Genomic DNA, 25,551 nt, shown 5'->3' with positions numbered 1-25,551 from the left:
TTCAGAGCAGCAGATTGTTCACAGTTGCATTAGAGTTACATGTTGAGCAGTTTATGTGTTGTTGCATTTAGCTTTTAGAGAGGCAGTTTCTGTTAGAGGGCACATTTTTCTTTTGTCATTAGTCATTGTGGAGAAACAGCATCTCCTATTAGTTGATTAGTTAGTTTTTCTGTTGACTTTTCATCCCTCCATTACTTAGAGATTGCTTTTTGACCTTTTGCCACCATGTGGGAGTTCAGGTCCATGTCGTTCTGGCGGGCTGTCTTCGCCGAGTTCTATGGCACCATGTTCTTTGTATTCTTTGGGCTGGGGGCAGCCCTCCGCTGGACCACTGGGCCCCATAATGTTCTCCATGTTGCCTTCTGCTTTGGGCTGGCGGCTGCCACCCTCATCCAGTCCATTGGCCACATCAGTGGAGGTCACATCAACCCAGCTGTTACCTTTGCCTACCTGATCGGCTCCCAGATGTCCCTGTTCCGTGCTTTCTTCTACATCGTGGCCCAGTGTCTCGGAGCACTGGCTGGTGCTGCCGTGCTCTATGGGGTCACGCCAGGCAACATGAGAGGAAACCTTGCACTTAACACAGTAAGATTACCTGCCAGTCACTATAATACCACATCTATTACTACAAGTGTGCAGACTGGCTCTGACTATTGCATTACCAATTTAGAAATGTAGAAATTTAGTATTGTACATTCATAAAACATAATTGCTAATTATGTCTTGAAAAGCAATATAGATCTAAACCTGACAAGTCTGACATAAGGTTATTTGAAGGAAAAAATCACAATGTTTTGTATGTATAAAACACTACCTCTGCCTTAAATGTAAATAATAATTTAACTGTATCTAACTAAATATAAAACCATGATGATTGTGTCTTTTTAATTCATTTAATCTTTCTTCCCCCCTCCCGTCTTTCAGCTGCAGCCAGGCATCAGCCTGGGCATGGCCACCACCATGGAGGTCTTCCTCACCCTGCAGCTTGTCGTCTGCATCTTTGCTGTGACTGATGAAAGGCGCAATGGACGCCTGGGCTCTGCTGCCCTTGCCATCGGCTTCTCTGTGCTCATGGGGCATCTTCTTGGGGTAAGAACCAACCAGAGAAAATTACATCCAAGAATCTAACCATTGTATCACGTCGTATATACACATTTACAGTATTAACCCTGGACTACTCTCACTTAGATGTATTACACTGGAGCAGGAATGAACCCAGCAAGGTCCTTCGCCCCTGCTGTCCTGCTCAGGAATTTTGTCAACCACTGGGTAAGATGATAATTTCTGTAAATCTTGTTACACTACAAACTCTTGCATAGTAATGTGACATCTTCAAACTCTTCCATTCTGCTCTTGATTTTTTCTGTTAATGGCAGGTGTACTGGGTGGGACCTATGATTGGTGGTGCCATGGGTGCTCTGCTGTATGACTTCATGCTGTTCCCCCGTGTGCGCGGCCTCTCCGAGAGGCTCGCCACACTCAAAGGCATCCGGCCTCCAGAGGCAGAGGGCCAGCAGGAGACCAGGGGAGAGCCCATTGAGCTCAAGACACAGGCCCTATAAGCCTGGAGAAGAAGATTGGCTTTCTGACCCCCCCATTCCTTACCCCTCCCCCCTCACCCCTAAATCTGCACCCTCAGCTCCAGGTCCATCCTCGGCCCACTCAGCATTTCTGCGCACATACCTCCTCCCCGCCTCCACACATGCTAACACATGTCCCAAACACCTTTGTTGTCCTCGTTCTGCATCCAGAACTGGACCTATCGAATTACAGTGAAGGGGAACCCTCAGCCCCGACCATCTCGCCTGATTTCACCTCTACCCACCCTTCCTCCTCATCCTCCTCCTCCTCCCCCTTGGACTGCAGGACAAAGATGGAGGGTTAGAAGAAGACTTGCCACTGAAGGAAGCACCCTGTGCCATGTGGTGTGGGGAGTCGGTCACTCCTGGCTGACCAGGTGGCTATAACTGCTCAGGACAGGGGCCTAGCTCGCTATCTTTCTTTTTCTTTCTCTCTTTCTGTTTTTCTCCCTATTTTGTAGTCTGCTAGGAGTGAAGCTACAGTAGAGCAGTGGACTTCTGCATGCTTTTCCATTTTGATCCGGTGTGATCTCGCCCTTCGTTTTGTTTTGTTTAATGAACTTTGGGTAAATTGCATGTACGTATTGTACTTTACCAGTATTTATTTGGCTCACATTCTTTTCTTTTTTTTCAGTTGTATGTGTGTGTGTGTGTGTGTGTGTGTGTGTGTGAAACAGAGTGGGTGTGCATGCACATCTCTGTGCATGTGTACTGTATGTGCTTGTTTTAATTGATCATTTTTACTTTTCATTGCCACAATCCTTTATCTGTATCATGATTTTTTTTAATCATACAAGCATATTTTAGGGAAAGATGCGGCCTTTTCCACACGCCCTTACTGATACTGCAAAAGTTTGATTCAATATTTAGAGTGAGCCCCTTTTTTATATCAGATGAAAATAGTTAATGCCTTTGAGTCAAGTCTTAAAGCCAAATTCATTCAGTTTAGAATTTGTGTCTCATCTAGTGAAGCACACACAGATTCATATTTATATTAAAATAAACACAAAACACAAAACTATCTGGTCATTTCTGCGCTCAGTTTTCAATGAAGTTACAATTACAAACACTTGAAATTGTATAATTGCCACAAATCTGTTACCCATTGCTTTATAAGTGGGAAATCTGCAGGTTAGCTTATACAGTATTTGTATTGAGTTACATTTTAAATTACTTTTAAATTCTGACATGAGCTTTGCTTTTAGAGCAGCCTTTATCACAGATTCATGTAAAGGTGTGTGATAGTTGGTTTGCTTTTACTTTTGCGTGTCTGCCATGGAAAAACAAAGAAAGCAAAACCTGACAAGCTGTCATGAGGAACAAGCGTTTTCTAGTTGAATTGTGTTGTTTGACACGACTGAAGGGTCTTTGTTATATCAACTCGAGGTTAGAAATGAAAGAGTGCATGAGGTGTAGTGGCTTGTTGCTGGTGTTGGCAAACACCTGGTGCCTTCTCTTTTCTACGCTGAGCTGGGTGGCTCTTTGGGAGTGAGATAGTTTTATTGGACAAGCCCCTCTCTGATATTTGGGAGAAGAGAGAAGGTCACCGTGAGGCGACTGAAATCTTAGTGTGTTTGTACAGGGTGATAAATGTACACCTTTATTTTCATACAATCTACACAAGAGAGAATGATTTTGAAGTTGAAGCTCTACATTGGCCTGGTGTCCCCTCTCTCTTCCATCCTTCCTTTATTCACCCTACCTCCTCCCTTTGTTTACGAGGCAGCCATCTTGTTCTGCTCTAATGAGGGGACATCTAAAGCTGCTGGGATGGAGGGAAGGGGACGGGGCACTGAGATAAGTTAGCATTTTGACAAATTTCACAAAAGCAGTTATTGAACCAGACATGTAAGCTGATTCTCTTTCTGCTTCCTCTACATAACCTTTTTTTCAGTGTGATTTCCCTGGCAGTGGTTGAGTAGAATTTACATTTTAGTGACATGTTGAAATTAGAATGTGTGTTCTAATGGAAAAGCTTTGTGATGTACAGTGTAAAGTTTTCTTTTTTTTTTTAAATCATTTCATGATTGTTGAAACTGGATGGATAGGAAATATAATATGCTAGTTATGCAATGTCTCCTCTTTGGCTGATGGATTATGGAAGTGAAGCCAATTGTGTTATACACCAATATGCTTTCATTTAATGGACAGCCTTTTTTGGTACCAGGCATACCTTCCCAATCACAATGCCATTGATTTATTATTTTTATATGTCAAAAAAATCCGAAAATTCTCATGTTTCCAATAATTTCTTTGTCTGTTTTCTTTTAGACCGTAGACAAATAGATTTACATGGATGGTTCCACACAGGACAGACCTACATTTGCATGTATCAAAAAAGCTAATCTTAGATATATGTAACAACTGTCATTAATGACATAATTATGACTCTTCTGAGATTTAAACCCAGTTAACATTTACAAAAACATTTGCCAATTCTGTGATACCACAGGGGCAGTGAAAGTTGTGATTAAGTCTGCAACTGCTTGTAGGACATATTCCACTATGTGCCAGGCCTCAAAAAGCTGTGATATCAATCAAAGTTGGCTTAAGGGAGATAACTACTTTTTTGTAAATAAATTCAAAAAAATATTTTTTATATATTGAGAAAAAGTAAGAATTTATTTGTCACCATAGTTGGAACATTATATGGATTGTAGAAGTAGCCTCGGGGTGATTTATCCAAAAGTCAACCCTCAAGATATAAAATGTTTTCATCCGGTAAACATACATGCAACATGGTACATCCAATACACAAATATATTATTTCATGCACAGCATTGACAGGCAAAGCTTATAAAACCAAAAGTTGGTTAATGAGCAAGATTGGTTTTGATATGGCTAAAAGCTGCTAAAATCAGATTTAGAGCTCCCACAAAGCAAAGATACTGCCCCGCCTGTCAGAATATTGTTCTTTACCCTGTAATGTTACCTATTAACTGCAATGCTAATTACTTTACTCTATATGCCTAACATGTTCTTATTCTCCAACACCAAAAAACATTGAAGGTAGTATTAACAGGTTATGTGTGACTCCAAACTAAAAAATATATATATATATATATATATATATATATATATATATATATATATATATATATATATATATATATATATATATATAGTCACATGAAATAACATCTAATTTGAGAATTTACAGCGGAATAAAGGTATGGAAATATACGGTTGATCATTTACTTTTTACTATATTTATAAGTTGTATAACTCCAAAGACTAAAGACAGATACTGATAATTTTCTTGCATGAGAGAAATTAGTTGGTATTTGATGCATTCTTAAGGGAAAAAGGCAAAACATAATTGTCTGAGATTTACAAACGAAATCTTTAACATAAACATATAACAGAAAATACACACAATTAAGTATTTTAGTAGGCAGATGTAATACAAGCATTTCCCACCACCACTTCTACCATCTGTTGTGTTGTAAGTGTCCATCAATGTGGAATAGTTTCACAAACAGTGATGGAAAAGCCTATTGTTCCTTTCATGTTCCTAATCCTCACTATGCCACAGAACGCATAGGCTCATAAACATTGGCTAAGTCTTTACCAGCCATACTGAGTGTAACAGTAATATTGGGTGTATAATAAACTATAGCTGAGGCTAAGCCATTATAAGGAATAGTGATATACAATAGGGAAATACTAATCTAAAATGCTTGCCTCATCATGGCTAAAGAAAAACATGCAACAAGGACAGAGGATGACATTACCTTAAAAAAATCATCTCTGGTGGCTGACTGTCCACTGAGTCAACAACATCAACACACACCCACAGAGAGAGAGAACAGGCTTTTAAAGGAGGTGCACAGCGATGGCATCACTTCTCGTTCTTTTCGTTTGTCCTCAGTTTGTCCTCCACTTTGTCCTTAAAATGATTTCCTACTTTCACGTAGCACCAGCTCAACATGTTGAGTCCCAGAGAAATCACATTTGTTTTTACTCAAAAGTAGATGAATCTGTAGATGGATCATAAAAGTGAAGGAAAAAAAGTTTGCTCAAACAATGGTTCTTTTTTCATATGAAGGTATGACGGACCACTTTGGCTCGGGTCTCTATCTGATGGCTGCTTTGCACTCCAAGAACAACTTTGATGGAATATCCTCCTATTGATCAAGAGTCTGGAGAAAGGTGTCTAAATCTAGATCCATATTGTTATCTGTGGAACTAGAAGACAGACACATAATGACCTCTCAACACGGTGTTAAAACAACATGGAAATGAAATGAATGCACAGACAAAATCAAAACCTACATGTGTTCAGTGAAGCCAACAGAAGGATTTGGTCTGAACTCTTCTTCCATTATGTCTTGATTGATAGACTCCTGCGGGCTGAATGGCTGCGGGAACTGATGCCTGGAAGAAACAGCAGGAACATCAGTCACTTGATTAAAGGGCATGTTTTGGAGTGAGAAGCTGACACTTGTCAAATTACAAATCAAAGGCCCCTATATTTATCACTTTGACATTATTTTAAAACGGCTGAAATAGCAACAATAATATGCATCATATTTCTTTTGGCAGCCGTAGTCAAGTACATTTGACTTGACTCAACCCAACCAGTAAAGGCAGATGGGTGTCCACCTAGAGCCTGGTTCGAGGTTTCTTCCCGTTAAAGAGGAGTTTCTCCTTGCAGCCGTCGCCGGTGCTTGCTCATGGGGGAATTTTGGGTCTCTGTAAAGTGTCATGAGATAACTTCTGTTGTGATTTGGCGCTATATAAAATACACTTGACTTGACATACTGTTTACTTTAAACATAATTTTGCTGTGCTGCTATTAAGAAGATATTTGAGTTACTACTCAGGTATTTTCTATTTTATGAGAAATGTAAGGCAAGTACACAATGTGACGCAGCACGTAGCCCAAGAGTACCACCAACTCTTACAACTTAACCTTAAATAAAGTTCAAACCAGAACTTAATTTATAATTTAGGCCAAGATTTCAAAGTTTTCTAAGATATCACGTATTTCATGCTATAGAATGATAGGAAGCAGGTGCATGTCATTTGATAAAATAGGTGCAGTTCAAAAAATTTAAACTTGGATTGGAATATTCCACTTAATACAAGTGTTATATAGCTTTAGTGAGACACTGGAACAAACACACTCAATACATGATGTGGCCAAACGCAATATTTAAGATTCAAATTTAAGATTTATTTATTAGGATAGGCACATTAATCAACATTTCTGTAAATACGCCAGTGTTAGCCAGCTGGCTTATTTTCAACTGAAGTCCTTACCTTTATGTAAGTGCATGTCTATATAAGAAATATATTATGTAACCTTGAGGTTGCTTCAGGAAAATTTGTAGGAAAGTATGTAGCATTAGGTGTGATTAAGAAAAAAGGCTTTTACTTTTAATAATAACATAAATACCTTGGTATACTTCATAAGTAGGACTTGGGCATTTGTACTTTTTATATAGGCAAAGAATTTAAGTGCCTCCTATATTAACGGAAGTGAGTTGGTGGTATGGAAATAAAGTGAAAGAGAGAAATGTGACACTTACCCGGAGAAACCACCAGTACTGAGAGGGCTTTCAGAGATGGGTGTCATACTGGGAGCCGGGGGTGAGGCTGAGACAGCTTCCCTACACACGCACGCACGCACAACAAGTTCCCTTAAAATTATTATACTTTAAGTGCATCAAATTACAATTTAATTTGTAAAATAGTCCCTTACGTGCCGACTTTAGTATGGAGAGACACAGGGATATAGCCCCCGACGGGTGACGCTTGAGGTTCTGTTTCAAACAAATAGCAGTAAAAAAAAAAGAAAACCATCTGTTAGTTGTTTTTCACTTGCGCTTACAGTAAGAACATGAATCTGACATCAAGACCATTACCCGAGTAGAATTTTTTGAAAACTTCATGTTTAGGAAATTCAGGATACAGGTATGTTATGTGGTTGATGTCCCGGATGCGGTCACCAAGGCTACGGATCTCAAGATCTCTCTTGGTGAAGGGCTGGATGTTCTGGATTTTCTGTCCCCCATCTAGGTGAAAACAAAATGTTTGATGTGTCAGTGCAAGCTCAGCCTAGACTGGGTAAACCCAGCCTGATCTGCCGGCGATTTGATTTCGCCCTGCAGCTCAGGCTGGAAACCTGTACATTTATCTATCCTGCTTCTGTTACAATTTTGCGGGGACCAATCACAAACTGGCTTATCCACCTGGCGCGCTATTGGTGGGTTTAACACGATGAAGATAGAGAAGCTACCAAGCAGCTTCTTGTTTACATTCAACATGGCGGCCACCGTTGATGCCGCTGTCGCCGCTACGTCACCCGGATCGTTGGTCTGATTGGTTCAAGGACTATCCAATTGCGTACAGAGTCATTTGAACTATGCCCGTTGATCACGCCTCTTGTGCAGTAGAAAATACAGAGCAGACTCCCCAGACTAATGTTCAATCTTAAACGATTGAGCTTGGTCTTGTGATAGCCAGACTAAGCTCAGCCAGCACAACCATGTCAATTCACTGCATACACACAAACCTGCATGAAGTTAGTGTTACACCCATTATAAACTAAGGTGTCACAGCCATAATCATGACAACCATAGAACAGCCATAATAGTCATAATCAGAGCTACAGTCTGTCTCAATCAGCCCTGGTAGCAGTCGGTGAGAGAGCTAGCTCCATTAGTTATTCATTAGTCTCGCTTTGCCAGACCCTCCTCGCTGCGGAGGAGGGTCTGGCTAGTCCACACAACATACATCAACACATCGTCATGGGCGAAGCTAAACTCTGCACGGAGCCGCTCCAAAATAGCCTCGGGAAGGAACTTGTTTTGGTGAAGCGTGTACGTTCAAAAGTTGTTTTAGTTGTGCAACAGAAAACTCAGATTGGACAGATAGTCTAGCTAGCTGTCTCAATTTACCATGCAGAGATCTGAGGAGCAGTTAACCATAGTACTCATAAATCCACCGGAGTTTAAAATTCCAACACAAAGAAAGCAGAAGGTAACAGACATCGGCGAAAAGACATGCATCCGGTGGAATTTCCTGCAGCACCGGAGCAATCCTGGAAGTGGAACTATAGTACTATAGACTAGTTATTCAATGATGCAGACTTGCAGCTGAGCAGCCCCACCTGAGTGTGCGACCAACTTGCGCTGTGCATGGTCACAACTTTCTGTTAGTGGATCAGAGGGAACGCAAAAAGTGCGAGGGATCATAAAAGAATTTCAGAAACAATTTCTTAGCAGCATCATAGTCTCAACCGGAAACAGAAAAATTTGAGGGTGAAAATAATCAAACTCAAACTGAGGCCACACCAACACTTACTCTCAGTAGCAGACACATATGCAATGGTGATGCCTCCGATCTCAGAGTCACTAAAGCGAAGCAAGAATGTTCCGTTGGGCCTGTCTTTGAGAATCAGGTGTAGATGCTGCTTCCCAATGAAACCAAATATTAGCCTAGTGGAACAAAACATTGCAAACACTTGTCGTTATTAACAGACTGTGGCTGGTTGCTAATATTTAATATTAATGTAGCAAGGGAGTCTCCTCACCCTTCGCTCCAGTAGGTCTTCAGGTGCTTCTTGGTCAGCTCCATCACTCCCTCAAACCACTGCCAGAAAGTGAATGGTCGACCCGGGAGAACCTCCTGTAGAATTGAAACTGCACTGTGAGATTTGAGTGTAGAGTATGTCAGCGTGTATAAATGGAGAGGACATACACCTGTGTGTACCTTATTAAACTGGGACCAGGAAACCATCATGTTGCTGAAGTCGTCGGCAAAGTCAGGCTTGTCAAATATCTTCTGGGCCAAGAAGTGCTGGTTGTAGTTGTCCAGATTGTGATGTGTCTGGACCTCAGCAGTGAATTTACTGTTGAGAGTGCTGTACATCATCCCCCAAGGCACACGCTCGGGCACCATGAACGGCACTCTGTCCTGATGACAACAACAAAGAGGCTGACACGACGAGAACACTGATATTCATTTACAAAAATGTCAGGGGAAGAGTGAAAGAAGAGTAGACTACAAGTGTGTAGACTTTGTCCATTTTGTTTGAGTGGTTAGGCATTTAAAAAACACAGACCACATCACACTATTTCGAGTCAACGCTTTGATTGACAAAGCAAAGAGAGCAACAAACAGGAAGCCAGTTGTAGAAATATATTGTGTTAAGAATATAACCTGGGAATCGCTTTCGCTCTCTCCTCTTGTCTGACCTGTGTAAGATAAGATATTTGCAGAATTACTGGAGCAAAGTGCTCTTGATAAACATTGGGAACAGAACGCACCAAATACATATCTAATGGTAACAGACAATCTTTAGGCCAGGAGAGGAGGATGAGAACGAGAGCGATTCCAGGGCTTGCGCACACTTCACTATCTTCTTGGGAGACAGAACGTCCAAGGTCTGTCCAACTGATTCGTGGTGACAGACACCATGGCGGAAGGAGGAACCGGCTGAAGGATAAAAGAGTAGGGCAGAGAGAGGTCTGGATCAGATCCGGAGAGACTGTGTTGGTGGTAGGGTGAGATAGTCTTAAAGGAATTCTGAACCATATGCATATGATTGTATTACTTGCAATATCATTTTTTACTAAAGATTTGTTATAACTTAAACTGAACGAATCCTGAGTATTGATTTCCTGGTCAACCAGTGAACGAACACAAAATGTAAAAGGGGAGCTTGCGAAGTGACCAAGTGGAGTCAGAAAGACTTTGGCCTTTTGAGCCAGAGCAGAATCGGTCATAGTTTTTCCTTCACCGTCCAGGCCCAAAGAGATTTTGTGCACATTTCTATAAGTCTGTGGCTCACTTCCAACTCAACATAGTAAACTGGTAAAGCTGCATACAATATTCTGTCTGATGAAATAAAGCAGAAGATATTTGTGGGAACTGATGTTTGACTATGAGTCTTAAGTGCTGAAGAGGTTTTGTGCAAACTCAGGTTTTCAGTTGATAATAATATGATAATACAATATATTAGCATTAGGGATGCAATCATGGATTTAATCTTGCACAGTGATGATTCTCCTTTAATATTGCCTTTATGGAAAACTCAAAGGGCCTTTTTCACAGCAGAGAAGAGATTATAACTTGTCAAACTGCATCACTGATAACAAAGACTAAAAAGTGAACGAACATAAAAGCAATAGCAGAGAATAAACCATTTGACACTTACTGGTTCAGAAAAAGCACAGTCCCATATGATGGTAGCCAGAGCGTTGTTGTCTTGACTACCGTGGACAATGACAACCACCGGAAGTGAGATCATCTATAATCAATGACGTCATTTTTAAGTTGGATTACTACATAGTTGTCAGCTTAGTGTATCACTGCTGTAGCCATTTAACAAAGCTTGTGTGCAGAACATCGGATGCAAATGTGTTCAATGCAATGTGATACAGGAAAAAAAACAGTATTATCATGAAGCGAAAATCATGCAATCAAGCAACAGACAGTTAAAGAACGGGCAGAACAATGTACAGGGCCAAACCTGTATCCTATAGGGAGTGTCACAGCCTGTGATAGTGATCTCTGTCGAGAACAGGATAGCAAATTTCTCCTCGGTCACAGACTCTGATCCCTTTCTGTCTGCTCGCTTGATCTTCTTGATGGACTGTTTCACCAAAATAAGATTTAAAATGTGTTAACAAGACTAAACAATAATTTAATCTAGGCTGAGAAATCTAATGCAGCACATACCATATTCCTGAATGTGGCACATGTGCTCTTGCTGGCTGTGTTGTGTTCTAAGATGGCTGTGTTGTTGATCAGTTCCCCAACATTATCACTGCAGGTAACAAAACAGTAATTCAATGTCACTTTTTCCTCTTATATAAGTTGTATAGTTAGTACCTTAATGGAAATGCTTGCTCTTGGGGGAATTACTAGAATTGTTGATGCTTTGTAAATTATAGTGTGGTCTAGACCTACTCTATCTATAAAGTGTCTCGAGATAACTCTTGTTCATGATTTGATACTATAAATAAAATTTAATTTAATTGAACCCATTTTAAAGTGTTTATTTGATTTGATTTATTTGAGAATTTGGGCTTACAGGAGACTAAACAACAACCAAGATTATAGATTACCCACAGTATCACAAATTCATGAATACATTTCAAGGGATCCAATTTACATAACAGAAATGTTTTATTATAGACACCGGGCACTGAGTTTTAGCCATTTATTTTAAATAAATCTTGCTAAAACAAAACTTCCTCATTAAAATGTTACCTTTCGACAACCAAAACCAACTAGCTAGGATCCTTTCATCATCATTAAAAAGCAGACTTCTTAGGTCATTACACATTGAAATACATACTACTAAATTAAATTATAGTTTAGGATAACAGAGGTAGAAGTTCCCCTTGCACCTAGCTAATGGCATAATTAACAATGACCAAATCAAATATATATATATATATATATATATATATATATATATATATATATATATATATATATATATATATATATATAGTATATCTTAAAAGGATTCACGTTATCTACCTATTTCAGATTGCCTAATTATTGTGTTGGAATTAAATTGTGAGTTAATTGTTTTGAGGTACTGCATAATTATTTTTGGTTATTTTGGTTTTCCCCTTCAATTTAAAAACAACAAAAAATAATTAACAGAACAAATCTAAAAACATGTTTTCACATAAAGGGTAACTACAGGGGCTAAAAAAGACCACCATGAAAACCAATTAGCGATGTGCACTATTGCTCTCCTCCTCCCTGACAGTGTGCAGTCCTTCATGTTGTGCTGTGTATACAGTATGACTCACCCAGGTACACTGCCCAGACTCCTGGCCTGCAGTTCATTAATGATTTGCGCCTTCAGCACCACAGGCTTCCCGGGAGCGACTTTTTCCCCCAGAAGATATCGCACTGTTGTCGAGAACTTCGACTGAGTCTTAATGACCTGAGGGGGCTGCTTGTCTACTACAAGAGAGCTGAAAGAGACATCAGTTACATATGTGAGGAAAATGCTTCTTGTTTAAAATATGTATGAAAGTAAGTAATTTATGTTGCTCTTTGTGAGTAAAGGAGAAGAAAAGGTTTGCACCGGAAAAGGTTTCATTTAAATGCATTTACTTTATTTCACAGCTTTCCAATTTAAAAAGAAATGTAAGTATGTAGAAAAGAAAACAATGTGACTGTGCTACCTTTGAATCAGAACCTGCAGAAGTTGCCCCAGCCTTTCCTGGAGCTCTGGGATCGGTTCCCCTATCAGCATCAACTCCTGTCTCAGCTTCCCATTCACGCCAAGCAGCTGCTCACACCTAACAGATATATAAAGATAGTGAGGTAGCAAGAAAGAAAGTAAGCCAGTAAATTAGTATTTCATAAAATATCATGTGTTTACCAAAGAATATGACTTAAGTAATATTATTATTATTATTATTATTATTATTATTACATAAAAGCTTAAAACAAAGAATTATGAGACTGGTTACTGAATGCCTTCCAGCCTCATAGCCAAGGACTCCCACAGAAAGCTGATCAACAGCAATACAATACAGACGCAGTCAACCAAAAAGGGAACAGGTGTGGTGAACCTCACCAGGTCTGCAGGGGGTTGAGGTTGTCGTCAAAGGGTTGTCCGATGGCGGCCTTGTGTTGCTCCCACCGCCACACCTTCAGCCTGCTGATCAGTCGGGTCTGACACTGGTCCAGACAGTCCACACACTCCTTGAGCAGCTGGAAACGCTTCTAAAACAACCAGCATCCAAACACATTACACTGACACACATGGGCAAACACACGGATCAATAAACATCATGCACACAAACACAGAAATATTACATACCTCCATACATACCAAAGACCACATGATTTATCTATCAATTGTTTAATGTTTAGTATATAAAATGCATAAAATTGAACCTTCTGAAATTCCCAGAGCTTAAGGTTGTTATTCATTTTGCCTGGACGTAAAAAAACAACAACCAAATGATTTAGTTTTTTAGATTAGATACAGAAAAATTGCAGATTCTATTTTTCAGAATCTACACATATTCGCCATTTCCATTTGATTATTTACAGAAAACAATTAACTATTTTAAATGTTTTCTGTCGATCAACTGGTTGGTTGATTAACTAACCAATTGTTTCAGCACTAGTTTAGGCTGATCTCATAATAATCAGTATTTATTCATACATAAAATAGCCAAGAGGCATACTTAATGATCATCTACTTTAGTGGGATAAGTAACATCTATCTATAAATCTAGATAGCTCTGTGCTTGTGTCCCCACACATGCGCAGTAAAACAGCAGGGGCAGAGAGTTGCTGAATCTGCAAAGAACTAATTGCTGTCCACCCTACATGCAAATGATGAAATAGGGGACACGCTGAATCTCTTAATGAGCCGCAGCCGAACCGCGACTGTGTTACAGGTTGAGTTTTATAAAAAAACTAATTACAAAAAAACACACATTTACTTAAGCCGTATAAAACCGCAAGAGTGCAAGTTTTGCTTTCAAATGTTTAGTTAAAGTAAAAAGAGAGGCATTATCACTCAGGACACTAGACTTAAAGGTGGAGATTTTCAACTCTAATATAATAGTGTACATGAGGCCAAGCAATATGCCCGTTCCGGGTAATGCACTAGTCAGACTGAAAGTATAATTGAACAGCATGAACCTTTAGCCTTAGAACAGCTTTTAAAAACAGTGTTTTTATAATGTGCTTTCATTGTTTTTCAGAAATCTATATATAAAATAGAATTAATAACCCCCTCGGGTGCCAGTTATGTTGGTACACAAAGGTGAATCTATTGCCAAGCTCACCGTGGCCATTGCTTTCACATTGTACTCCAGCTGCTGGATGTGATTCTGGAGTTTTTGGATTTCTGATTTTGTGGGATCCAGTCCATTCTGTTGGATCGGCCCTGTACAAACATAAATAACATCAAATGTTAAGTCCAAATGGAAAAAAATTAACATCCAGACAAATTATGAAAAGGTAACTTTTCAGAAGTAAATTCAGAAGTCTTAAATCAGAAGTCAATATATATAAAACTATAAACAAAACTGAGTAGGGCTTCAACTAACAATTATTTCTACTATTGATTAACCTGCTGAATATTTTCAGCAGGTTAATCCATTAATGATTTGGTCAGTAACATGTAAAAATGCACACCAAAGTTTCCCAGAGAGCTCATAAAACTAAACTGAAAATAAATTAAACCATGAATTAATCTTGAAAAAGAGAAATTAAAATAACATTTCTCCAATTTCAGTTTCTACGAGTAAGTGCATCACCAGAGGTTATTGACACTTAGTACTTCCGTGTGGCTATTCATAATATTTAAGATATGAACATGAAGCAGAGCGTTACTGAAGTGTTCAGTCTTCCTTGTGTTCATATGTGTTTGTGTCTCTCACCTTGTAATTCCTCATAGTTCTGCCTCTCCCAGTTGAGCTCTTCTTGCAGCTGGTGCATCTTTTGTCGGATATCCTGGACCTCCAGTACCTTTAGAACCAGGTGGTCTACATCCTGCATGTTAGGGAACGAGGACTCTCTATTCGGGTACTGTTGGTACTGTGGAGGGTTGGGCACCGGAGTACGCTACAGACATGGAACAGCACTTAATACACTTACAGTATTGGTGCTGGGGTCAGAACTGTTTTACACATTACTTGTTGCTACTATTAAAAGTAAATTAACAGTGGAAATGACCTAGAAAACAGATTTACTTTATCTATTTCTCCCTGTTGTCAAAACAAATCAATTTACACCCTCCAAAGGCCTGATATTAGACTACATTGCCAGAAGATATCGTTTAAGTAATACATTGCTTAATATAAATAAAATAAATAATACACACACAAGTAATGAATTGAATCAGGGATTTTCAAAGGGTGACACTGCAAAACCGCTGTCATTGTCAGACTATATATATATATATATATACCATTGCCTGCAAAGTAGTAGTCTTTTTCCAATGTGTCTATGTATTTGTAATGACATTAACTTGTAGTTTATTTCTTCATTCTTCAAAATACCAGACAGCTTATTAGGGTGAGGGCTGTAATTAAAATAAACACAAGACAGTATTTAAGAGCTCTTACCGTGGTGAGAAGAACCCTCTCCTTCGTGAGGATCTCCCTGACCAGCACTCCAAACTGTAGAGGCTGCTGCTGAAACATGGCCTGTGAATCAAGCACGTCTTATCAAATCTTAAAAAACGGTCCTTAATACCACCTTGTAGCTACTAGTATGCAGTGGTTTATTCAGTTAATGTCATAGACAATACATTTCTACTGGCAACAAACATATTTAAAGAAGCTTGTGCGGTTATTATGAATTTCTAAAAGACATTATTTTTTGGTATCTTGTGGTCAGTATAGTGTATAGGCTTTTATTTTTTACTTGAAGTACTTGAAGGTTGTGGGCAGCCCCGCAAACACCTTACATTACTAATGAGAAACACAATATATTCCTACATATGAAAACACCATCTTCCGGTCTTTGGTTTCAGCGATCTCAGTCACTTAAACGTGCTGTGATCACTGGCAGCAGCTTAGCATTATACATAATGGCTTGAAGAAATTGCATTTGACCTAAACTGCAAACACCAGGAAGAGTGACACTGTCCTGTTGAAACATTTCAGGGATCCAGGGTTGAACCTAAATACTATTCTGGGACAGACGTTACACAGTTCCCCTACCATGTTCCTGCTGATATTCATCAGCTTCATCCTGTCCACCACATTGGCGTTCTGCTGAGCAATCGATTGCAGCATGCTGATAGTCTGGTCCAACAGAGTCTGAGCCTTGCTCTGCTGCTCCACCTTTTCCGGCACAAAGTCGTCCCTGTGAGCATACACACAAATATACACATACATGCCCATGCATACAGTATATGTGCATGTAAACATACACACATGCATATAGACCCACACACACAAGGCCACAGAACAAGGACACAATATGCAATAAGCATGAATACGCTGTATATCATTATTTATTAATTAATTAATTAATTAAATTAATTATTATTATTATTATTATTATTATTATTATTATTATTATTATTATTATTATTATTATAGCATGTTTGTGTAACTGTTTGTGTGCACATTTATGTGTATGTCTATGTAAAGTATATGTGTGCACATGTTTGTGTCATACCATCTTTGGCTCTCAATCCATTCAGCTAAAAAATGTCTGACTTCAATGGGGAAGGCGGATGGGGGATAGAGGTTGTTTAAGGTGTCATCAGGCAGGCATGGTATCATCTGGGACATGTGTATCCATTGGGCCATGATCAAGCAGTGCTACACAAGTCAGAGTAAAATGACAATATGTATGAGTTGTACTACATTTTTAATTTACAGTGGAAACAAACAGGACAGCTTCTTGAACAAGCACCACACTGGCGTTAAAGATTAAAGCATCTTATAGGAGTTTTTCTTATGATCAACAAATCCCAAAAAAAGACAAAAACCAACAATGTGTAGGTCTGTCTCTATACTTTCCCACTTCCCTACCCTGTTTACAGCACTCAGGCCCAAGCACCTTTCTTCCTCCCGAAGATGTAAATCTTTGGAAAATGGCTAATAAATATATAGTTTTGGTTTTTAACCTCAATAATCCAACTGTCCTACCAGCAGGAGGGTCAGTACAAACTCATGCTGTAGCAGCCCACATAGCATATCAGGCATTGGATACACAGACAACATTGGTTTTGGTGTTTTCAGAGGATTTGTTGAAAATAATAATAAGAAAAAAATAAAGTTCAAAACTACTGCATCCAGGTCAAACAAACATCTGGAAAACAGCTGTGGAGAAACAGAGATATATGTCTTAAATCTGTTGCTGGCAACAAGCAAGTCTATCCTGTGAACTTTATCAGCTTCCCACATGTAGGGTGAACCTTATAATGTAAAAAGTAACAGACTCAAACTGTCTCTGAAAGCTTGGATATCTTTCTGCAGTCTGACTGTCATTATCTAAATTGAAAGTGGTTTCTTGTTTCATTCCTGATCTGAGTTATGTTTGTGTTGACTTTATAACACAACACATTTTATATCATAAAGTATCTTCAGTCTAAACACTACGCCTTTGAAAGATGAGAAGAGAGCTAATTTAATAAACAAGAACCTTATAGTTAGTCATGATATCTACTATGCAACATTGAGCAATGTTTCATAAGCCACATTCCCACTGTTTGTTCCCAACTTAGAATAACAGCTATTTGACTCTGAATACCATAGTAAATGGTTAAAATTACATTATTATTATTACTTACAATTCAATTTGCTCTTTGAGGGAGATCTAAGAATTTGAGCAGTAATGAGAATACTGTTGAGAGAACAAATCCCTCCCCCTAAAAGTAACAGTTCGACAACTTGGGAAATATGCTTCTTTGTTTTCTTGCTGAGAGTTAGATGAGAAGATTGACACCACTCTCATGTCTTTATGATACATATGAAGCTAGAACCAGGACAGGGTTAGCTTAGCTTAGCATAAAGACTAGCAGCATAGGGAGCCTGGCCCTGTCCCCAGGTAATACAATCTGCCTAGCAGCAGCACATCTAAAGTTTACTAATTGTAATGTTACTAGTGCAGTGCCGATTCAAAACGTGCCTGTTTGGAACGGGCAGATTGCTTGGCCTGTGGTATTGCTGCTTGCAGTTTTCTCCAGAACCATTGTAACTTACAGAAGGAAAATCCAATGTATACTACTCACTTACTGTGTACTTCTACTTCAGAGGAAAACATTGTACCACTACATTTACCTGATAGACAAATGTTACTGGTTACATTGCAGATTCAGATTTTACTCACAAAATATCACAATTGAAATATGATGCATTATTATTCATTCAACTATTCAGCATTGTATTAGAGTTGAAAGCTCCGCCTTGAACAGACAGTCAATTTAAGTACATTGTACTGAAGTAAACATTTAGTCCTCAGTTTAAACTCTATTCATGGGATATAAAGTTAAACTCTGGGCAAAATACTGCCCAATACAACTTAGAAGGTGAAAGCTAAGTTTAAACTGGGAGTGTGGAGTCACCCACACAGAGAGGCTTCAATAGCAAACAACCACAGTAGCCTACGAGAGGAAATTCCACAAACTGGAATGTAGACCTGTATTGGCTCCAAAACAAATTTCAGGGTGTTTTCAGTTGTGAGAGTTTAAAAGAATAAACACACTATAAGCCCCGTCATCCTCTTGCAGCCATCATTCTCCCTTAGAGCTAGGGGAGAGCCGGGACAGTTGAATCACTTTTTAATTAAACGTAATTTACAAAGCGATCATATCGCACTGAAAGCTAATATTTTCACTAGCAACCTACACCTGTCATCTGTCAAATACAGTTGCATTTTCAGCTTTGAACAAAACCGTTCAGGAATTATTAGCCTACAGCAAAAGTGGGACGTGCGTAATGTTTCATTCATCCCTCCTGGCCGGGACAATTGAAACAGCATGGGGGGACGGATGAAACATACAGTTTAAGCCATTTAAACTTCCCACAACTCCAATATTTTACTACATATCATGAATGGTACTCCCAAAAGGTGTTATTTTAGATATATTGTTGCTGGGCTATACGTCTTCGTGAATGTCTGTTAACAACTAATCGCCGTCATCATGAAGCGGTTATTGAAATATCATGCACTGTGGATGATTCTGCCATTTTTATAGCTAGAACAGTAAGTTTTCCCATTTATATCATGTTTCTATTGTGGAAAATGACGTTTCACTAGGTTTTTACGTGGGTTAGGGCACTGCACATCCAAATAAGTGCCCTTAACGACCCACAGCCCGTCAGTCTCCACAGGATAACATGGGTTATCCACCTACCTGGTGGGCTCAAATATATTTTCATCTTTCTAAAACTGCTTTTCCATGTCTCACCTCCATAAATTATTGTATAAACACAGATATTTGTGCATTTACTTAAAATACATGGAGTTACAGCCAGGTCGGGATTGTTGAAACAGCTGTTTCAATCGTCCCGACATAGATATATGCCATTATATCCTGTTTTGCTTTCCATGTAAACAAGCATGTTTAGTGGAGAACACTAAATGGACTACTGAATAAGCATGTAGTCAAACCTTTAAATGAAAAAATCTCATTAATAATCGAAAAAATTTAACTTTAACTAATTACTTTGGACCATCAAAACTCGTTTATCGCCTGTAACTCCGTGATAAAAGGAAATAACAGGAAGATATGCGGCTGATAGAAGGAGATTAACATGCTCTATGTTTTGACCTAAGAAAGTCTGTCTATCATCATTGCACTCGGAGAAAACTGGAATGTTTCATCCGTCCCGTGTTTCAATCGTCCCGGCTCTCCCCTACTCGAGTTCATGTTGGGTCAGCTCTTATGTAAAGCTGCTTTATAACTGCTAAGTTGGACCGTTTCAACCCAGTCAGTACTGGCATCAACAGACAAGCCCGGGCAAAGGCAGTTTGTTTTTCCTTTTTCTGAAATGAGAGTCTAAGGACAGAGGGTTTTTTTTAAATTTCTGATTTGTGATTTTGGGCTGTAGGCTATAAATAAAATAAAATATAGGCCTACTTGACTTGACACATTTGCTATAGCCTATATTTCCCAGATGAAGCTACACTATATAATGTAGGCCTACTAAGTTCCACCCCTAATTGAGACATTTCGAATGTGTTAAACATAAACCACCATGTCATCGAGTCTCTGTGATGCACAAAGCTTTTTGTTGAGTCTCGAAAGGCAAGTAGTGCGACATTAATACATCTCCGTGGGTGTACAATAAATATCGTGCCAGAAACATTCCTGGAGTGAATCACTCAACATCATTCCTCTCCCCATGCTTTCTGTCTGTTTCTACAATTAGGCCTATGTCTAAAATAAGAAAAATTTCATGTGAAATGTTATTAGAATTTACTGGCAGATTAGGAGAGTTTGATTAGGTCAAGGGCCTTTTAATAGTTGTATTTTTTTTTCTTTTCATCTGTACTTTTTTTCTACGTCTGTTAAAGTGACTACATTAGCCTATTTTCACACTGCCTTGGTAAATCCAAACAAAAAGAGAATTTTTAAAAGATTTAGTGACAGATATTATTTATGCAGGTATGACCGATGTAGGATCGCAACACAACTGGTGAGTGAAAACCTTCTTGAAGAATATTGCATCTAGTTGTGGGTATCCAGATGTGGCAAATAGACTAAAGTCAAGTCAGTTTTATTTGTAAAGCCCAAAACCACATATTTGTCTCTGAGGACTTTAAATGAGCAGTGTTTCCTCTATGTTGATTTGACCGTGGCGGCCCCCCACGGCAACATGTCCGCCCCCCACGGTATCAGAAATAGGGCTGCATTGTTAGAGTGCGTGGCGCGTCACCGGGCAGAAAAAGAGAGAAAGGAAAAAGATACGCTGTCCGGATAACTAGCCAGTTGAGATTGTGTGTGTGCTAAAGAAAATCCTAAAGGAAACACTGTTGAGTAATACAAAGAAAAACCTTACATCCTCAGCAGGCTGTTAATACACAGAATAAGGATGTACTCAGCACTTCAGCTAACTTTCTGGTTGAAGATATGAGTGATATGAAATAAAACTCACAATTATCAATCATATCACTATACACTATACTAACACCTTCACTTTCTACCAGCCCACCCTCACACTGCCTGTCACGTTATACAGCAAAGAAAGAAACCTCTCTTAGCTGACAATCATCAATAACCCGGCTGCAACTAACGATTATTTTCATGATCGACTAATGTCAATGTCAATCAATCATTTATTCTATAAAATATCAGAAAATAGAGGAAAACACCCAAAAGAGCAAAAGGTGACAAAAGCTAAATATTTTCAGTTTACTGTTACATAAGAAAAAGAATGTTAAGTTTTGATAATCAATTAATTGTTCAAATCATTTTTAAGCGACAATGCCAACAGTTCTTTAAGTCCAGGTTCTCAAATGAGAGGACTTTACTGCTTTTCTTTGTCTTATATGATAGTGAATACAAACAGTGAAAACCTGTTGGTTTAACAAAACAAAAAATTTCAGGACGTCACCTTGGGCTGTGGGAAAATGTTTCACTATTTTCTGACATTTTATAGACCAATAAATTAATTCATCACAGTCGTTAGTTGCAGCCTAATTTAATTATTGAGATTTAAAGCAAAAGGCAGATTTATTGCTGACTTTTGAGCAAAATGGCTGAGAGAGAAGGACTGCTGGCATCAACGTCTGACAGAAGCTGTTCAAGTGAGCAGTTACTCAAACCAAAGCACCTTATGGTGGTGAGGAGTGGTGCCCCACCAGTTACAGTAATAGAATATAGATTTTTGAATTGTGAAAAACACTGTGCAGACTTCTGTAAAACTGTTAAAGGAAAAAGGAAAAGCACACAATGCCACGTTACTGTAATTCCTAATAAACACAATTAAGAAACATGCAACACAAACCTAATTTTTATTTGGTTCCAGCAGTCCATCTCACCTCTACGGCTAACAATAAGCTTCAAAACCTAGACGAGCGTTTGAAACCTGGTTGCCAACCAACACTGTTGCCAACAGACACTGTAATCTGCTTCACTTCCTTACAGAAAGCACATTTACTGACCTTTAACAAACCACAGCTTACAAGTCAACTGCCCATATATCCTTTATCAGATAAGTGAGGCTGAACTTTCCTAAATCGTGGGTAAGATCACCAAAAGTGTCCTCTTAGCAGTAAAGAAAATGTGTGTACTGTACATGCATCAAGTCAAGTCATGTTGGGACAATCATGTTGGGACAATCTTCCCAACGAGCGCCAACGGCATCCAGTGTCGGAAAATCGTCAGTGCCTATTATTTAATAACATTCAGGATTTTACCTTTCTGTGACCTCATACAGATTTGTTATGTTACAGTGTGTTGACATGTGTATGTATATAGCACACAATGAAAAGCTTGCCTGAAAGGGGTTTACAATCTTTACATCTTCGAGTCGAATGTGGATATATACTTCTTTATCAAATTAAATCATCTGTCATTTGTAGATTCATACCAATCAAACTATTTGATTTTGTGTGTGTGTGTGTGTGTGTGTGTGTGTGTGTGTGTGTGTGTGTGTGTGCGTGCGTGCGTGCGTGCGTGCGTGCGTGTGTGTCTTGGCAGGTTCTGTTCCCACATCTCCCAAGAGTGTCTCCAGTTGCTTGTAGCCTACAGCTATTTTATGGTTTTTGGTTTTGCTGTGGAAGCAGCTGCTGTTCTCACTGAGGTGGATTATGACTCTCCTCACCTTGTTGGTAATAGCTATACATTGTCAGGCATTGCAACCTGGTTGTTAGTATTAACTGAACCGAGTTGCACATGTCTCTAATGCTGACTCTGGGAAATCTGGATAGGTTTCACAACTCACACAGACGGTTAATGTCCCGCTGCCCTAACCCCCTAACCCTAGCCCTGTATTATTGGTATGCAGCAGGGTGGATAATAGAATATTGACATTAATTACAGTTAGTTACACATTTAATGCAGCTGCATGCAGCTACATACTTCAATTCATCAGCATTTACTAGGTGACAAAGTACAGCTGCTTTAGTGTTCACTTGATATTATACTCACTACATGTTATTTAGGGATCTAATACTATATGATATGATATTAACAATTTTTTCTAACAATATTAATATATAATCAATTCCAATGTAGGGTTAAAACTATAACCAGAATTACTGTAAGCTGTACAGGATTTCCAGGAACAGTAAACATGAAACAAATGTGTTTATTGGGGCACCGAGCGTAGAGGGAGGGACTTTAGTTGATTGTTGCAGCCTTGATCATTACATAATAACACATTTCGTGAAATACGAAACAATGATTAAGAGCACAGTTAGAGCCCCCTTTTAACTGGTGAAAGTACATAATCACTTATGAGGGATGCATAAGAAGGATATAAGGCTGTATTTCAGGCCGACATACATCCTGCAACAGTTTGGTTCTTTTGTAACCAAAACATGACAGAACGCACCGTTCTCACAAGTGACAAGGCCTCAGCTGTAGGCCGCAGTATTTAACACACATGATATCAGTTCCATGAAACAATAACAATAACACTTACCTTCAGTAAGATATAGATTTCAAAACATTGAAAACCGCTCTAGTCCGTCGCCTCTTCCTCCTCCTATGTGTCCTAAGTCCTCCACCAGGCCGAATATCCTACTGAACATTTCCTGCCTTCATCACTCACTTTAACGCTGACTTTTGTCTCTTAAAAGCTGGACAGTTTCCGTCGTTTTAACCGAGGAGAAATCAATTCGGAGCACCGTGCAGTTCAACACGGACAACTTTTAACAACAGTAGAAAGTAGGTTAGGCTTAGGCTTACTTCCCTGTTACGCACTATGTGTCAGTACCGCAGGAGCGCGCTCTATTTCCTGTTCTCACGTTCAAGTTGACACATGACAGAGCTATGTCTTCAGAGGCCAGGGCTGCTGTTTAGTAATATGATGATGTCTAGTAACTGTGCATAGGGCTGTTCGCGCACAGCAGAATAAGCGACAACGTTTAACAATACGCAGCTTGTGTGGTTTATATTTGTTTGTATAGTTGTCTGTTTTGTTTACTGTTTTTATTACACGGCGCCTGAAAACGTGCACTCTGCGGCATTTAACGTCTCAAGACGGAATCAATAGATAAGGATAAATAAAGCATAGCAATAGGAGGAATTTATCTGCCGCCCTTGAAACAGAAACTACAACCGAGTCTATAGGCTTGGTAAACTTCCAGAGAACGAAACGTAGGCGGAGTATTGTAGAGTCATTTCGCAAGATACTGTTACTTCCAGTAAGTCTCTACTGAGACACATGATATCATATCTGCAGATACCAGAGCCTCCAAGTCGGACATCTTCCCAACGAGCGCCAACGGCATCCAGTGTCGGAACATCATCAGGGCCTATTATTTAATAACATTCAGGATTTTACCTTTCTGTGACCTCATACAGATTTGTTATGTTACAGTGTGTTGACATTTATGGAATAGGACTATACGTAAATATATGGACATATATATTTGCCTATATTTGGAAACATTCCCAATCAATATGCTATTGCTTGTATGCACATATCAATATATGGAAGACGTTTGACCACATGTTCTATTCCAGATATGTACATAGCGTATATGGTGACCTACCAATTAGGTATAAATTATAGAGATATAGTTTATTAATGAATGTATGAGTAGCGCAGGATGGGAATAAATACGCGTATACTTCCCACTACTCCTTTACGAATTTGTAAGATTTAACTTGTGTTTATGAGAATTTATTTTTTGAGTTTGTGTATAGGTTTATTGTTTATTTCATCTTATTGCTATTTTGGTTTGCTATTATCTTTTCTTTTTTTTTTTTTTACACTTTTTACATAAAATATAAACAACAACAATATACATTGACATATTCAGTATGTTTGTTTATTAAATACTGTATACTATTATGAACTAAAATAATGATACACAGTATGATCATTACATAATATAACACATGTAACATGCTAATAATCATGTAGTGTAGGTTTGTTCCTCAAACTAACATACTCTGGTATAAATGACATATTCTATAAATGCATTTGTGTCATATATTTCATTTTCATATGGAACAGACATTAGTGTAACCTTCAGATTTACCAAGAGGAGCCACCAGAGGTCGCTACTGTGTGTGTGTGTGTGTGTGTGTGTGTGTGTGTGTGTGTGTGTGTGTGTGTGTGTGTGTGTGTGTGTGTGTGTGTGTGTGTGTGTGTGTGTGTGTGTGTGTGTGTGCGACAGTTTAGCTTTGCTGTCTTAGGTTTTGAAATTGTAACATGGCTCTATTTGTAGAGCGAGTTACTATTCTATGTTATGTTATGGCTGTGTAAATGTGTGTTGTGTTTTATAACAGTGTAAATATTGTCATGCAGTTGGTGATTTTAAAATCCCATCAACTGGATTTAATGCTTTATCTTCTTTGTGAGGTGAGTAAATTATTTGTACATAA

The 25,551-nt window shown here is 38.8% G+C and overlaps 2 protein-coding genes across 3 annotated transcripts; one reads left to right on the top strand and one right to left on the bottom strand.

Annotated features, from left to right (window-relative positions):
- The first annotated feature begins 225 nt into the window (after positions 1–225).
- Positions 226–1,562, top strand: mipa (major intrinsic protein of lens fiber a). Its single transcript, XM_078253953.1, has 4 exons — positions 226–585; positions 925–1,089; positions 1,189–1,269; positions 1,377–1,562. Exons 1-4 carry the CDS (start codon positions 226–228, stop codon positions 1,560–1,562), a joined length of 792 nt encoding a protein of 263 aa, XP_078110079.1.
- Positions 1,563–4,761: 3,199 nt separating this feature from the next.
- stat6 (signal transducer and activator of transcription 6, interleukin-4 induced) lies at positions 4,762–24,081 on the bottom strand. 2 transcript variants are annotated; one of them, XM_078254917.1, is made up of 20 exons: positions 23,639–24,068; positions 16,716–16,861; positions 16,253–16,397; positions 15,653–15,733; positions 14,966–15,149; positions 14,369–14,469; positions 13,141–13,289; positions 12,743–12,859; positions 12,362–12,529; positions 11,271–11,358; positions 11,062–11,184; positions 10,747–10,839; positions 9,300–9,503; positions 9,121–9,215; positions 8,892–9,025; positions 7,451–7,600; positions 7,288–7,348; positions 7,115–7,195; positions 5,856–5,957; positions 4,762–5,768 (listed from the first exon to the last, which is right to left on the bottom strand). In XM_078254917.1, the coding sequence occupies exons 2-20, from the start codon at positions 16,847–16,849 to the stop codon at positions 5,708–5,710; spliced, it is 2,271 nt and encodes a 756-aa protein (XP_078111043.1). In that variant the 5' UTR covers positions 16,850–16,861; positions 23,639–24,068; the 3' UTR covers positions 4,762–5,707. The 2 variants fall into 2 exon arrangements, with proteins under 2 accessions (XP_078111043.1, XP_078111044.1); XM_078254918.1 differs by lacking the exon at positions 10,747–10,839 and having other exon boundaries at positions 23,639–24,081.
- Positions 24,082–25,551: the final 1,470 nt, after the last annotated feature.

Source organism: Sander vitreus, chromosome 7, assembly GCF_031162955.1.
Source record: "Sander vitreus isolate 19-12246 chromosome 7, sanVit1, whole genome shotgun sequence".
NCBI lineage: Eukaryota > Metazoa > Chordata > Actinopteri > Perciformes > Percidae > Sander > Sander vitreus.
This window is presented reverse-complemented; position numbering and strand designations above follow the sequence as displayed.

Coding starts and splice junctions, on each gene's coding strand:
- mipa (XM_078253953.1), top strand. CDS start 226: ATGTGGGAGTTCAGGTCCATGTCGTTCTGGCGGGCTGTCTTCGCCGAG. Junction 586..924: donor GAAACCTTGCACTTAACACA/GTAAGATTACCT, acceptor CCCGTCTTTCAG/CTGCAGCCAGGCATCAGCCT. Junction 1,270..1,376: donor GGAATTTTGTCAACCACTGG/GTAAGATGATAA, acceptor TGTTAATGGCAG/GTGTACTGGGTGGGACCTAT.
- stat6 (XM_078254917.1), bottom strand. CDS start 16,849: ATGGCCCAATGGATACACATGTCCCAGATGATACCATGCCTGCCTGAT. Junction 13,290..14,368: donor ATGTGAAAGCAATGGCCACG/GTGAGCTTGGCA, acceptor TGGTTGTTTTAG/AAGCGTTTCCAGCTGCTCAA. Junction 10,840..11,061: donor ACACTCCCTATAGGATACAG/GTTTGGCCCTGT, acceptor CATTGATTATAG/ATGATCTCACTTCCGGTGGT.